This window comes from Tachypleus tridentatus, chromosome 2 (genome assembly GCF_004210375.1).
Source record: "Tachypleus tridentatus isolate NWPU-2018 chromosome 2, ASM421037v1, whole genome shotgun sequence".
In the NCBI taxonomy this organism is placed as follows: Eukaryota; Metazoa; Arthropoda; class Merostomata; order Xiphosura; family Limulidae; genus Tachypleus; species Tachypleus tridentatus.
The window spans coordinates 51,140,562-51,157,064 of NC_134826.1; the positions used below are offsets into that span (position 1 = coordinate 51,140,562).

Below are 16,503 nucleotides of genomic sequence, written 5' to 3' on the forward strand. Positions count from 1 at the left end.
ATTTAGCAGTGTAAGACTGGAAGGAGGGCAGCTAGTCATCACCACCCACCGCCGACTCTTGGGCAACTCTTTTACCAACGAATAGTGGGATTGATCGTAACAGTATAACGCCTCCACGGCTGAAAGGGCTAACATGTTTGGTGTGACGGGGTTTCGAACCCATGACCCTCAGATTACCGGTCGAGTACCTTAAATAAGTGAAAGAGTGAGTTAAATGAAGAGTTGTAATTCAGAGATGTTGGTTAGAATGATATATGTGTTGTGTAACTACTTATTGTTTTCATTAATACAGGATGCAGAACTCGCAATCTGATGGTTATAGGTTCGAACCCTTTTCTCGAATGGCTGACCCTGACAGTAATCATGAAAGGCCAGGGGGGTCAAGACGTTCGACTCATAATCCGAGGTTCGCGGGTTCGAATCCCTTTGGCACCAAACATGCTCGTCCTTTCAGCTGTGGGGCCGTTATAATTCGACGGCCAATTCCACTATTCGTTGGTAAAAGAGTAGCCCAAGAGTTGTCGGTAGGTGGTAATGACTAGCTGCCTTCCCTCTAGTCTTACACTGCTAAATTAGGGACTGCTAGCGCAGAGAGCCCTTGTGTAGCTTTGTACGACATTAAAAAAATACAAACAAAACAAACATTAATTTTGTTTCGAAATTCCAAACATAATAAAATATTATAACTGTATGCCTACTCTTTTTTTTTTTTGCCTTTATAGATGTCCGACCACCCCCTGATCGGACGATAATTAAACGTACCTTAAGGACAGTCTCTTCGAGTTTGTTCATCAGCATGTGTGTTGTTTCTTGCATCGGCATTGTCTGGGCCATTGCTTTGTTGTTCTTTAATTGGGCTTTCCGTACGTCCAGGTAAAGTTTGTAGTACGTTTTAATTACTTGATAATAAACGTTGAATGTTTGTTTGTTTAAATTTCGCGCAAAGAAACTGGATTGCGCTAGCCAACACTAATTTAAAAGGATCACCAATTCTTGGTCGATTATTTAACAACAAATAATTAGATGGAACATCATACTTAAACGCTCCCACGAGGGAATGGACGAGCATGTTCGATGATGGAAATGTTGAATGTCTTGAGGTTAAAGAATCGAACCTCAAATCTTAGTGCTATAAGCTTACCTTTGAACCACTAGAGGCTTTCCATAAGATTTTTTTAAGGAGTCAACATTTACCCGCGCATTACATGCATAAAAAAAGTAAACATATTCAGAACTCAGCAATGTAGTCCTCCGCTAGTACAGCGGTTAGTTTACGGACTTACAACACTAAAATCAGGAGTTTGATTCCCCTCGGTGGACTTAGCAGATATCCCGATGTGGCTTTGCAATAAGAAAACACACGCACACTTAGCGATGTATCAGTGACTATGCTGTTTTTTCATCACTTCATGGACTTGCATATATGAAATTGTGTTTATATAATGGCCTAATTTTAAAAAAATGAAACACATCTACAGAGTGTGTATATATAAATAAACTTATGCATCAAGTACAATGCGCCATCTTGTAACGTAAAGTGAGGGAGTAATTATATTTATAAAAAAAGAAAAAGGAGTGAATTGTAATTTGTCGTTCGATTGACCACTTGTTACTGAGTTATGCACGTTTTAGAAAGTTTCTACACGAGTACCCCTAAACAAGAAGAAATCGAAAAAATAAGAGCATGCTTTATGAAGTGATAGTGTGATGATTTCAGATTACCATAACATTTATTTTCATCAAGGAATAAGGTACAGAGGTCGCTAAATAATGTCACTAGTTTAGTTTTCAGACTAAAATGATGATACAATTTATTCGCGGCTAAATTACAATAACAGTATAATAATACGTACTGGTACATTGTATGTATTAAGGGCGGTGGCAATTTTCACCCTTGCACGATCGGTGTCTACGCATGAGATAAACAAAAATTGTGTGAAAGGTTAGAAAGTTTAATTTAAAAAGTGATAGGCAGGGTGGTTAAGGTACTCGACTGGTAATCTGAGGGTCGCGGGTTTGAATCCCGGTCGCACCAAACATGTTCGCCCTTTTAACCGTAGGGGCGTTATAATGTAACGGTTAATCCCACTATTCGTTGGTAAAAGAGTAGCCCAAGCGTTGGCGGTGGGTGGTGATGACTAGCTGCCTTCCCTCAAGTCTTACACTGCTAAGTTAGGGACGGCTAGCGCAAATAGGCCCCGTGTAGCTTTACGCGAAATTCAAACCAAACCAAAAAAATGATAACATATGAGTAGGCCATTCGTAAAAGCAGTAACATTGACAAACTATGATCCAAACACAATATTTTACTTGAAGTTGATCTTTCCCGATATATATATGTGTGTGTGTGTATAATTAACTAATAAACATTTGAGGCCTGATGTGACCAACTGCTTAGTGATGGTTCACGGCTCGCATCCCATTACCACAAAAAGAAATTCACTCCACACTTTCGGTCCATTGATGCGTTGTTAAAGAGATGGTCAGATCTTAATATTCGATTAGCTTTTGTTTCTTTATTTGTAGATAAGCACAAAGCAAAACAATGGGCTATCTGTAATGTGCCCCTCCTCCACCTCACGAGTTCCAAAATCTGGCTTTTAACGTTATAAGTCTGTTGACATGCCATTGAGCTATTGGGGAAGAGGTATTCGATTCCTGTATTCTAAAACTTGACGATCAATTCTGTCGAGTATCTGCCTTCCTTTCTTGTATCGTTAACCTGGCATGGCCTGGGTTAAGGAGCAATCTGAGTAGAACCTTAGCCACCGATCATCCTCGCCCTTTTAGCCATAGAAGCGCTGTAATGGTACGATCAATCCTATTATTTGTTAGTAAAAGTTAACGATGAGTGATGTTGACTTACTGCTTTCCCTCTAGTCTATCAGCACTAAATTAAGGGCAGATGGCCCTCGTGTAGTTTTGAGCGAAATTTGAACCAAACCAGACGGATGTTAACAACTCATTTATTTGTGGCTGTGTGTATATTACGTGTCTCTCTACGAAAAAATAAAAATTAGTTTCTTTGGTTGGCTTCGGATATTCACGCAAAAGGAGATGGAACTGATAGTCTGTTAGGTAACTGTCTTTGAAAAGAAAAAAAAAACAACAAGATGGCGACATCAGCTAAGATAACACTAAACAATTGGACTTAATACGTTTAGGTAGCGATGGCACAGAATGAACAGGGTTGAATATAGTAATGTTGATGTGTTTTAATAACCTTTAATTATTTCTATTTTAATTTGTGGTAAACTACTTATGAAACTAATAATACCACACTTTAAATTATTAATTCTTTAATTACAGCCGTTTAATAATAGCCCTGTCACTGAAGTGTTGGGGTTACTTTGAAAAGCGTTTGTAACTTGTTTTTGTTTCTTTTTTTGTTACGGTTTGGTTGTTGAGCCCAAAACTACTCAATAGGTAATCTGTGCCCTGCCAACTATGATTATCAAAATCTAATTTTAACTATATAATTCTCTTACTTAACGTTGGGCCACCTGGTGGCCTTTTATTAGGTTTGAAACATGTTGCTTTGAAGTTTTATTTTAATTGTTTTTTTCTCTGTTACAGATATATCCAGCTCTCGCATCCTATGTGTAACAACATAATTTTAGTAGGCATCGTTATATCTTTACTGTGTGTCTGTCTTCTGGGATTAGATGGCAAGTATGTAAGTCCTGGAAGTTATGGGTGCCTGTGCCAGGTAAGTATTTATGAAGCATGTTAAAGTTGCAGAGATATGTCTATTATACACTATTCACAAGTTAACCCGTTAAAACCAATAAAACACTTACGGGATTTCTGACAATTTCATTGGAGCATTCGTCACAAATTTAATTGGTATTTGCTACTGGTACTTGTAACTTTCCACATAATGCCCAAACGAACTGAGTACATAAAATACATCAAGTTGTTCATGTGTAATCTTCTTTTCTTGCTTTAAAAAAATATTTAGTATTTTGTTTAAAAAAATTTCCAAGCATTAATTAGGTTTATAAAAGTTTAATTATTATAAAAATGGACTGGCCCGGCATGGCCAGGTGGATAAGACACTCGACTCGTAATCAGAGAATCGTGGGTTAGAACCCCCGTCACACCAAACATGCTCGCTCTTTCAGCCGTGGAAGCGTTATAATATGATGGTCAATCCCACTATTCGTTGGTAAAAGAGTAGCCCAAGAGTTGGAGGTGGGTGGTTATGCTTAGCTGCTTTCCCTCTAGTCTTACACTGCAAAATTAGGTACGGCTAGAGCAGATAGCTCTTGTGTAGCTTTGCGCGAAATTTAAAAACAAACAAAAATGGACAATTCTGTACACGAAAGGTATGGTAATAAACAAAATACGTGAACAACTTTTGATTATTATAAAAAAAATTCAGGTTTATCGTTATATTATTTTAATTTCTACTGAATGAATAAAATGTGTCTCTTGTTCACAAAAATATATCTATAATACTGTCCATAGCCACTGAAGCCGCCCAGGTGATCCTGGATGCGTGTGGCAGAAGTCCAAAGTCTAACTATTTACTTATATATGAACGACCAACTGACCATTTGTATTCCCAATCATTTAATCCAATGTTAATATGTGTGTGTATGATATGATTTGCAATAATAAATATATCATTTTTGGAGCCTCATTTCTTTAACTCCTCCCTTTAAGGCCTTTTTTGTCTAAAGATAAGCCTTTCAGTTGATAATAAGTGACCGATGAAAACTAGTACAAGCGAGAGACCTTTTCAAAATCGGATATAGAGAATGCAGTATAATTTATGTATTATGACATAATTCTCCTTGCCCTCACTCTTGGTTCCATGGGCGCCTATGAAAAGCCTAAACGAACTAAAATTATTAGGGTTATTTAGTTCTGAACTGCTTTCGGGGAGTAAGTTTGATTATGACTATTTTACGTGTAAGAGGGGGGAGACAACACCCAAATTGAAGAGATGATTACATGAAGAACTGAGATGAGAGCTTCGGATGTGAATTCCATCTTCAGGTGTGCACTCTTTTTTTTTAAATAAAAAGATGGTTGCTGGTTGAGATACATGTAAGGCGTGGAGTTAAAATGATTATAGGCTGAGCGGTCTTATATAATACGTGTGTTAACTACATTAAGAGTGTTCAGATTAGGGCTAGTAAAGGCTTGTTTTATAACTGGTGAATATAAAAAGTTAGCATTATTCTATCGTGGCGTTTACATCTTATATTATTTATTTGTTTTTCGTATTTCATAGCAAATTCAGATTAGACTTTCTGTTGTATGTCCTACAGTATGTTTGAAATGTAACAAAGAGGCCCGGGCCCGACCAGGTGGTTAAGGCAATCGACTGGACTCTTCTCTTTTATCAACTAATAGTGGGATTGACCGTCATTATAACGCCCTCACGGCTGAAAGGGCGAGCATGTTTTGATGTGACGATCAATTCCACTATTCGTTGGTAAAAGAGTAGCTAAGAGTTAGCAGTGGATGGTGATGACTAGCTGCCTTTCCTCTCGTCTTACACTACTAAATTAGGGACGGCTAGCGCAGATAGCCCTCGTGCAGCATTGCACAAAATTCAAACTAAACCAAATATACTTTGATTTTCGTCCAAACAGGAATTTTAATTGTTTTGTTACTTGAGTTTCGGAATTGTGCACAAATTCGTCATTAATATAGATGTAATAAACTGAAAGGAAGGCAGCCAGTTAACACCTCCTATCTCCTACTGTTGTGCAACTCTTTTACCAGTTAAAAGCGAGATTGTCGGGCTGGTGGTCTCGGTTTTTTTGCTTCCGTGTAGGTTCTCGGTTGTTGGACTTGCTAAAGCGGCTTGTATAATAGCTGAAATGAGTTTCTTTTTAAGTTAGATCGGTTCTTGTGAGATTTTCTTACTTAGTTTCAATGGTGATTTATCTGTAATGATTGAAAATTGTAGTAGTGTATGAGCAACATCAAAGTTAATTGGACGTTAACATGCTTAATAAATGTTAATTGGAGACAAAAATATGGAGTTTCTGAGTTATATGAGGATCAAACCACTGACTTTTGCGATATCATAATGAGACTCTAACTAACTGAATTAACACGTAATTCCAGGGAGGGGGAAGGAAGCTTAAAATGAGGGGCATGGGTCACCTTTTTCAAATCTTTTGAGTCTCAATGTACAAATAGTGTTTTCGATGCAGAACTACGCATGGCATAAGACGTCACTCTCCTTCTGTGTCGGCTTCATGTATTTTGCTACGAACATTCTTGCTCAAAATTCACGGCATTGAAACGGTAAAATAGAAACGGCTATCAAACTCGAATCGTTCAATTGATTGTTTATTTACTTAAGCTGGGTCTTTCTTGGTACATCACTTCCTCAACAACTACTGACGTCAAGACCCCACACAAACAGACGGAAGAGTTATTTTGCTTTATTATGTATATTTGTACCCGATTTGGACAAAACTCCAAAGATTAAAGATAGGCTTTTTGGTATCTTATGCCTAATTTTTCAATGCCGCTTTCTTAAGTGAACCAAACTAATCTTTACTTTAATTTGACACTAGCTGTATTAACAGTTTCATTCGTTTTAAGTGTTTTTGTTTTATTTTTTAACACCAGGCGAGAGCGTGGCTGTTGAGTGTTGGCTTCACGTTCTCGTACGGAGCCATGTTTTCTAAGATATGGCGTGTTCATCGACTTACGACTAAATCAACTAACGAGAGTAAGGTGAGTAAAAAAAGCAGTTCTTTTGTTTAAAAAGTCAAGTTAATAAAAACGCATAAAGTACACGAATGATTTAAATTTAAACTATAATCTATTCTTCACTTTAAAAAATCAAAACTAATTAACAATTAAACATCATAATTTATTCATCCTTAAACAAACTTTTTACTCTAAAACGTGTTTCTTTTTTTGCGGAGGAAGACATTAATGAGTACAGTTTGTTTGTTTTTGAATTTCACGCAAAGCTACTCGAGGACTATCTGCGCTAGCCGATACTTAAGCAGTGTAAGTTCAGAGAGAAGGCAGCTAGTCATCACCACCCGTCGCTGACTCTTGGGCTACTTTTTTACCAACGAATAGTAGGATTGATCGTGACATTATAACGCCCTCACGGTTGGAAGGGCGATCATGTTTGGTGGAACGGGGATTCGAACCTGCGACCCTCGAATTACGAATCGAACGCCTTAACCACCTGGCCATGCTGGGCCTAATTAGTACAGACACGTTTATTTAAATAATTACTTCGTACTAAAAACACGTAAATATTTTAAATATTTCCTGTAATTAATAAAATAATAACGCCTTTTTGCATTAATAAGGCTCAGCATGGCCAGATGGGTTAAATCGTTCGACTCGTAATCTGAGGGTCTCGGGTTCTAATCCCCATCGCACCAAACATGCTCGCCCTTTCAGCCGTGAGGGCGTTATAATGTGAGGGTCAATCCCACTATTCTTTGGTAAAAGAGTAGCCCAAGAGTCAGAGGCGGGTGGTGATGACTAGCTGCCTCATCTCTAGACTTACACTGCTAAAATAAGGACGGCTAGAGCAGATAGTCCTCATGTAGCTTTGCGCGAAACTAAAAAACAAGCAAACCCTTTCAGTCGTGGAACCGTTACAATGTTTGGTCAATCCCATTATTGGTTGCTAAAATAGTAGCCTAATAGTTGACGATGGGTGGTAATAACTAACTGCCTTCCTTGTAGTTTTACACTGCTAAGTTAGGGACAGCTAGCGCAGATAGCCCTCGTGTAGCTTTGCGCGAAATTCAAAATAAGCAAACAAACAATCGATTGGAGCAGTTCCAAAACTGTCTGTGTATGCTGTTGATCAGCCGCTTTCCCGCTAGTATTTCAGCTCAAAATTTTGGGACAAGCTTTACATGAATATACAATATAATAAGCTTAATTTTCATCCAAGTACTAAATATTTTTCAATGAAATTTGATATTTTGTTTCGTTTTCTTACCTCTGTGACAAAAAATGTAATAATTACACAAAGCTTTATAGATTTAATTTTGTTATTATTTTCTCATCAGAAGTTGCAAAGTTGGAAGCTGTATGCCCTGGTGGGATTTCTTTTCTTCTTGGATATCTTGATTCTTATTGTATGGCAAGCCACAGACCCTCCGAAGAGAAAGCTAGAAGAGTTTCCTCTGGAGGATCCGGAAATACTGGACGAAGACAGTAAGATTCAGCCAGAGTTAGAACACTGCGAGTCCGACAGCAATGCTATTTGGCTTGGTAAGTTATCACCTAGTTTGGAATTAATGTTGTTGTTTTTTGTGCTTGCTTCTTTTATAGCAAAACCAGATTGGGCTATCTGCTGTGCCCACAATGAAGAATCGAAACCTGGATTTTAGTATTGTAAGCCAGTCATCACCACCCATCGCTACCTCTTGGGCTACTTTTACCAACGAATAGTAGGATTTACCGTCATATTATAATGCTTCCACGCCTGAGAGGGTGAGCATACTTGGTGTAACCCGGATTCGAACCCGCTACCTTCAGATTACGAGTCGAGTGCCTTAGCCACCTGGTAAAGGTGGGCTTTTTTTTTTTTTTTTTGTCGGATATAACTAATATCATGCAAGTGTGTTGAAACTCAGTCTCTAACAAAGAAACTTCCAAACTGTTTGTTCATAATAAATCCATTCTTTCAACTGATCCACTTGCTAACTATGACCTTCAAATAAATTATTATTATTCTTAACAACAATTCTTTTAAAATAAAGTACTTGTTTTCTGGCTGAAAAACAAATCAAAATTCACGAAATACACTTTAACTTCCCACAAGAGAAAAGCCCCAAAAAGCCTTATACATCTGAAAACAAAACAAAAAGCGTTCTTATGAACATTCATTAAAGATATATATGGATAGATTATATCGTTAATAAATTAATCTGTAGATAAATCAATAATGTAATTGTTAACACTAGACCTATTGACAGATCTCGTTTGTTTGTTGTTGTTGTTTTAAATTTTGCGCAAAACTACGCGAGGGCTATCTGCACTAGCCGTCCCTAAGTTAGCGGTGTAAGACTAGAGGGATGGCAGCTAGTCATCACCACCCACCCCAAGTTTTGGGCTACTCTGTTACCAACGAATAGTTTGATTGATCGTAACATTATAACGCCCTCATGGCTGAAAGGGCGAGCATGTTTGGTGCGACGAGAATTCGAACCCGCGACCCTCAGATAACGAGTCGGACGCCTCAACCCACCTGATAATAAGATAATAATACTTAGAGCTCTCTACGAGTGCCAAATGTCAAGAAAGTGGTGTCTTTAAATTACTTCTGTTTTCTATTTCTTGTTTTTCTGTTGTTGTCGTAGACTTGGCGGAATGAAATCTATAAATATTTTATTTATCGTGAATATCAAAACTGGAACTTTTATGTGTTCCAAACTTATTGGTCATACAAAATCTCTATAAATAAAAAGAATTACTACTTGTGGGAGCATGATATTTTATTTAGATATTTACGATAGTGTACCCAGTAATTTCCACGTAGATAAACATAGAATATATTTTATTTAGATATTTACGATAGTGTACCCAGTAATTTCCACGTGGATAAACATAGAATATATTTGATTTAGATATTTACGATAGTGTACCCAGTAATTTCCACATAGATAAACATGGAATATATTTCACTTAGATATTTGCGATAGAGTACCCAGTAATTTCCACGCGAATAAACACAGATAAAAATTTTATTTAGGCGTTTAAAACTACTCGAAGGCTATCTGCACACTGTTTAACGTGCGGAATCGAACCCCGGATTTTAGCCCTGTAAGTCCGTGAGCTTACCGATGACTTACAGGAGTGCGTTTTTCTTATAGCAAAGTCACATCGGACTATCTGCTGAGTCCACAGATGACCTATAGGAGATAATTAAAGTAGGAGTATCAAGGTAATAAATTTACTCAGCGATTTCCTATTTTTAGCCCAATACCCTTTGACATTTCAAACTTATGTTCAAAGCATGGCCAGGTGGTTAAGGCGTTCGACTCGTAATCTGAGGGTCGCGGATTTAAATCCTCGTCACACAACATGCTTGCCCTTTCAGCCATGAGGGCGTTATAATGTACAGTCAATCCCACTATTCGATGGTAAAAGAGTAGCCCAAGAGTTGGCGGTGGGTGTTAATGATTAGCTACCTTCCCTCTAGTCTTACACTGCTAAATTAGGGACTGATAGCGCAGGTAGCCCTCGAGTAGCTTTGTGCGAACTTCAAAACACACCAATCTTTTAAAATAATATTTGTTTTCTTTCTTTTCCCACCAGGACTAATGTACGGATACAAAGGGTTGTTGCTTATTTTTGGTATTTTCCTCGCCTACGAGACCCGCAACGTGAAGATCAAGAAATTAAATGATTCAAGGCTGGTTGGAATGTGCATTTACAACATTGTGGTACGTAGAATCGTATCAAAAACATAGTTTAGTGAACTAACACATTTTTTAATAACAATGTGCAAGTTTTACCATAGCTGCCACAGACGAGGAGTCAATAGACTATTTATCACTCACTGTTCATAAAGAGATGGCTTCTGCTTCTCACTTTTAACATCACAAGATATTTTACAACGTGCTCTTAAAAACGCTGCAGTTTTTCTTACTTTGCGGCCCGGCACGGCCAGGTGGGGTTAAGGCGTTCGACTCGAAATCCGAGAGTTGCGGGTTCGAATTTCCATCACACTAAACATGCTCGTCCTTTCAGCCGCGGGGCGCTATAAAGTTACAGTGAATCCCACTATTCTTTTGTAAAAAAGTAGCCCAAGAGTTGGCGGTGGATGGTGATGACTAGCTGCCTTCCCTCTAGTCTTACACAGCTAAATTAGGAACGTCTAGCACAGATAGTCCTCGAGTAGCTTTGTGCGAAATTCCAAAAGAAACAAACAATCTTTTCATTTTCTTCTGTGTATCGTCTATTGACAAGTTTTCTCTGTGCAAGTCGAGAATTTATTTTTTTTCCATAATTAGAATTAGTGTTACAACAGGAGGCTAAAACATTGAGAATTAGGGCTAAAGTTATGATTTTTTTTTAATTATTACATTTTAAATAAACGTTAATAAATCTATATCAAAATAAAAATTAACACCTCAAAATTGTAGTCATTGCTTTGTATCGGAAAAAATTGTGGGAATACGTCAAATATAATTTTTCAAAAGCGGATTTCATACTTTTTTTGCGACGTTTTGAGGCAACTGAGAATTAGTTCAAATGTTTACTGAGGGTAACATTACTGTGTTTGATTCACTCAGAATATTTTAACAATTTATTGTTTGGATGCTTCTTCCTAGCTTCTTTTTTTAACCAAACTTACACTAATTTTTTTGAGGGGAGTGGAATGTTTTTGTTTTAGTTTTGCAACCAAGCTTAATTTTCTAAACTTTTTTATTTCAAAGGCCTGGTATGGCCTAGCGCGTTAAGGCGTGCGCTTCGTAATCTGAGGGTCGCGGGTCCGCGCCCGAGTCGCGCCAAACATGCTCGCCCTCCCAGCCGTGGGGGCGTTATAATGTGACGGTCAATTCCACTTTTCGTTGGTAAAAGAGTAGCCCAAGTGTTGGCGGTGGGTGGTGATGACTAGCTGCCTTCCCTCTAGTCTTACACTGCTAAATTAGGGACGGCTAGCACAGATAGCCCTCGAGTAGCTTTGTGCGAAATTCCAAAACAAACAAACAAACTTTATTTCAACAATTTAAATTTATTTACTAGCTGAATGAATTATGAAAATAAGTGATTGCAGCTTTGCTATCTATCTCTAACGGCTGCTTACAACTTATTTTCTTCTCTGCGAATTAAGTTAATCGTGTTTCTATATTAAAACTAACACAATAAGACGAGAACCTAAATAAATACAGCCTATAGCATAAGGTCTGAAAATATAAAGAAATGGGTAAAATAACTGAAAGGGTTAATATTTTTGTTTTTGTAATTCTCCCGCAAGGATTTGTTTGTTTGTTTGAAGTTAAGCACAAAGCTGCAACGGACTGTTTGTACTCTTGTCTCCACGAGTATCGAAACCCGGTTTCTAATATGGTGTAAGCCCGCAAACATACCGCTGTGCCGCTGGGGGGTCCACACAAAGATACACAAGGGAAATCTGTGTTTTGATATCCCTGTCTTTTGTGAACTGATATACTAGAGGGAAAGCAACTGTTAAAAACACCCTCCGCCAACACTTATCTAATCGAACTGTGAGGTTTGATCGTCACTTTACAGTGCACTAACAGGTGTGTTTTTACAGCGAATGGCACGAACCACGAATCTTCGGATCACTATAAGAGAACAAATCAAGTTGTAAACATTTCATTAGTATATTTACATAATATTTGATAAATATGACCCTGCTCCATTAGAGACGCCCAATTTATTCTTGCCCAGCTTTCTTCAACACCCAAAAGAAGATTTTTTTTAATGGTTAGACTAATAAACCATTTCTAATGCTGTTCAAATTCACATCCAATAATTTTAGTAATCAACAACCACTGCTGTCAAAAGAAACAATCTTAAAGTCTCATGACGTGCGCTTTGAAAGTTTCTATATGGTTGCTTTCATATTGCCAATAACCACACACAGTCGCCCAGCATGGCCAGGTGATTCAGGCGCTTGACTCATAGTCTGAGGATCGTGGTTTCGAATCCCAGTCACACCAAACATGCTCGCCCTTTCAGCCGTGAGCTCATTATAATGTGACGGTCAATCCCACTATTCGTTGGTAAAAGAGTAGCCCAAGAGTTGGCGGTGATGACTAGCTGTCTTCCCTTTAGTGTTCCACTGCTAACTTAGGGACGGCTAGCGCAGATAGCCCACGTGTAGCGTTGCGCGAAATTCATAAAAACAAACAATCCATACACAATATTTTCTCAGAATTATTATATAAAATCATCTCTCCACTTTCTCTGAGTAACTGGTAATCCAGTATCTTTCTTTAAGTGTCTTAACGTTTCGAGACTTATAATGTTTACTTTATTTCCAGGTTCTCTGTCTCATTACCACACCAGTGACCCTTGTTATCAGCAGCCAGCAAGACGCGACATTTGCTTTTGTCGCTCTAGCGATTATTTTCTGCAGTTTTCTGTCCATGGCTCTTATTTTTGTTCCGAAAGTAAGTTTGAAAACATAATTCTGATTTATAATAATATAAGATCACAGTTCTGTCTTGTAAGAACGTAATAACACAATTCTGTCTTACACTCGTAGAATAACACAGTTCTGTCTTGGAGAAATGTGAGACTATAGTTCATATTGTAGTAATGTAATTACACAGTTTTGTCTGTCGCGAGTTCGAATCCCCGTCGCACCAAATATGCCTGCCCTTTCAGCCATGGCAGCGTTGTAATGTAACGGTCAATCCCACTATTCGTTGGCAAAAGAGTAGCCCAAGAGTTGGGGGTGAGTGGTGATGACTAGCTGCCTTCCTTCCAGTCTTACACTGCTAAATTAGGGACGGCTAACGCAAATAGCCCTCGTGTAGCTTTGCGCAAAATTCAGAACAAACCAAACAAAACCAGTTTTGTCTTCTAATAGTATAGTACCACACTTCTGTTTTGTTCTGATATAATCAGTTTAACCTAGTGGTGTAACATATATATTAGTCTTCTTGTTTCTTCTTATTAAACAGTTTTCGATCAATTAATCGTCAGTAGTAAAAATTAAAATCCGTTTATCTTTAAAATTTACAGAAAGCTCTTGAAATTAAGAGTACAAAAACCACCATGTCACATTGCAGAAGAAATTCATTGTAGTAGTGTTGTTTGTTTGTTGTTAAGCGCAAAGCTGCGCAGTGACTACTCGCGCTAAAGGTGGGAATCGAGCCTCGAATTTTAGAATTTTTAAAATAATTACTTTCAATAATTTCTGAACAATGGAATTTGGTTTAAGTTTGTGAGAAACAACATAATTAATATCCTGTTTCTCTTTCTCAACTGTTTTTTAACTCCATTTTTTTAGATCATTGAATTGGTGAGACAACCTAAAGAACGAACTGATGTCAGAAACCTGACTGACACAATTACGACCAAGGAAAAAGAGGAGCGCCATCAATATTTATTAGTTGAAAACAACGATTTGAAGAGACAGATATCGGGAGTAATAAAATTATCACTTTTCCATTTATATGTGTGTGTGTGTTTTTCTGCTGAGCTCACCGAGGGGAATCAAACCCCTGATTTTAGCGTTGTAAATCCGTAGACTTACCGCTGTACCAGCGGGGGGACATGTTTTGTGCTTCTGTACGTACTGGCATGGTTAGATGGTTAGGGAGCTCGACTCGTAGTCTGAGGATCGCGGGTTCAAATCCCCGTCACATCAAACATGCTTGCCCTTTCAACTGTGGGAGCGTTATATTGTTATGGTGAATATTACTATTCGTTGGTTAAAGAGTAACCCAAGTGTTGGCGGTGGGTGGTGATGACTAGCTGCCTTCCCTCTAGTCTTACACCGCTAAATTAGGGACGGCTAGCGTAAGTAACCCTCGAATAGCTTTGCACGAAATTAAAAAAAAACTGCACGTAATTTTTTAGAACATATTATCTGATGTTAAGTTTATTTTTAGTGAAAAAGTAAAATTTGTCGTAGAACCTTTGCAGCTACTTAGATACAAATTGTAATGTCCCACAATTTTCTGAATGTTGTGACTTTTCATTGTTCCTTTACAGAAAGAAGAACAAATTAAACTATTGAATCAAGCTCTGCGCGAGAAGAATGCGCTGAGATCTTCCCATGGGACGGCCTCTAGCGGCGAGAGAGTGCGAATCACTTTGCCGGCCCAGGATGCGGATGGCGTGATGCTGTCGCCGAAAGAAAAAATTGTTATCGACCCAATTTCTGATTCTGGTTACGTCACGGGAACCTCGTACTCTGCGGCTCGAGGATCCAGAGCTTCACATTCGGAGTTCGAGTTTTCGGAGTCTCACTTGTGATTTATAGCATAAACTTCCCTGTTTGTTTGTTTGTTTTAACTTGAACATCAGAAACAGATCTATTATAAATCTTAATAATTAAAATGTATTAAACGACCTCGCACGTCCTGGTGATTAAAGATGCACCATTCTCAATCTGTAGGTCGCGGGTTTGAATCCGTCATCTCACATTCTCAACTTTTCACCCTTGAAAATATATTAACGGTCAATCCCACGTTTCGTGTGTTCAAAAGTGTATCTCAAGAGATGACGCTAGGTAGCGTTATTAGTCACCTTCTCTCCAGGTTATCGCTTCTGCAGATAGTCCTTAAGTAGCTTTGCACACAAGTTACCAAACGTTATGGGGAAATAATATTATGAATAACACTTTGTATTTGTTAAGCCCTTCTAATGAGGAATTAAACAATATGCTTTATAGTTTCAACAAGAACAAAAACGATATTTTTGATAAAATGAAAGACATTTCTGCCAATTATCTTCGGTAACACAGTAGCCACTGTCAGCTCCAGTTATGACCTAACGAAGAATTGATCTATAACTGTGCTAATGAAATGTTTTTGTTTTTTGCTCTCAATATAACAGCACGATGTGCCTCAAAATAAATTATTATAAAATTATGATATATTTCTTATTGGTCAAGTGAATTATGTAAGGAGGCGCTGAATATTTTTAAGGTAAATATTGCAACAAATTTTAAAGTTTCTGAATGTACAGCTTGCGTTATCTGTCGTTTTTGTTGTTGAATAACTTCGCGATATAAATATATTCTAGCACAAAATAAATCAATATTTTAAAGACGTTTCTAAATTTTGAATCATGTGAAATTTGTCTAAGAACTAAAGTATTCGGTACTTAAGTTATTAATCACGTGCACTTGTTTGTAATTGAGCACAAAGTTACACAATGGGCTATCTGTGCTCTGCCTACCACGGTATCGAAACCTGTATCCTAGCGTTGTTTGTTGCTGCAGATATACCGGTATAACACTGGGGGGAAGCACGTACACCTCAGCGTTTGTTTTTTTTCATAAGTGATAAGAAGTAAAAAAATCTTTCACATTTAGGTCGTATGCGGTCTATTTGTGGTAAAAACTGGAAAGTTATAATTGTATTTAATAAGAAAGCGAGTAGTAACAAGTACGTTCTATAGCGTATCCTATTGTTATACCATAGTAATTATTTTGGTTAATTAAGAGCAAAGCCACATTGGACTATTTGTTATGTCTACCACAGGGAACCGAACCCCGTAAAGTTGAAATATCACTGGTATTAAAGACATTCAAAGTAGACGTTAAGCCCTTTGATTCATTGATTAGTATTGTATCTTACGTTCGAGGCCCGGCATGGCTAGGTGGGTTAAAGCGTTCGACTCGCAATCTGAGGGCCGCGAGTTCGAATCCCCGTCGCACCAAACATGCTCGTCCTTTCAGCCGTGGGGGCGTTATAATGTGACGGTCAATCCCACCATTCGTTGGTAAAAGAGTAGCTCAAGAGGTGGCGGTAGGTGTTGATGACTACCTGCCTTCCCTCTAGTCTTACACTGCTAAATTAGGGACGGCTAGTGCAGATAGCCCTCGTGTAGCTT

General features: G+C 38.1%; 1 protein-coding gene across 3 annotated transcripts in view; it reads left to right on the forward strand.

The window, feature by feature from the left end:
* Window positions 1-15,340, forward strand: part of LOC143243783 (gamma-aminobutyric acid type B receptor subunit 1-like) — a 34,820-nt gene extending 19,480 nt beyond the window's left edge. For 2 of the 3 annotated variants that reach the window (XM_076487438.1, XM_076487437.1), the window contains 8 exons: window positions 723-873; window positions 3,577-3,709; window positions 6,601-6,708; window positions 8,022-8,226; window positions 10,276-10,403; window positions 12,975-13,103; window positions 13,949-14,086; window positions 14,656-15,340. In XM_076487438.1, coding sequence (XP_076343553.1) covers window positions 723-873; window positions 3,577-3,709; window positions 6,601-6,708; window positions 8,022-8,226; window positions 10,276-10,403; window positions 12,975-13,103; window positions 13,949-14,086; window positions 14,656-14,919 — 1,256 coding nt within the window. In that variant the 3' untranslated portion in view covers window positions 14,920-15,340. Of the gene's footprint in view, window positions 1-722; window positions 874-3,576; window positions 3,710-6,600; window positions 6,709-8,021; window positions 8,227-10,275; window positions 10,404-12,974; window positions 13,104-13,948; window positions 14,087-14,655 lie in introns of those variants that run through there. The other variant, XM_076487439.1, reaches the window with a different exon arrangement.
* Window positions 15,341-16,503: the final 1,163 nt, after the last annotated feature.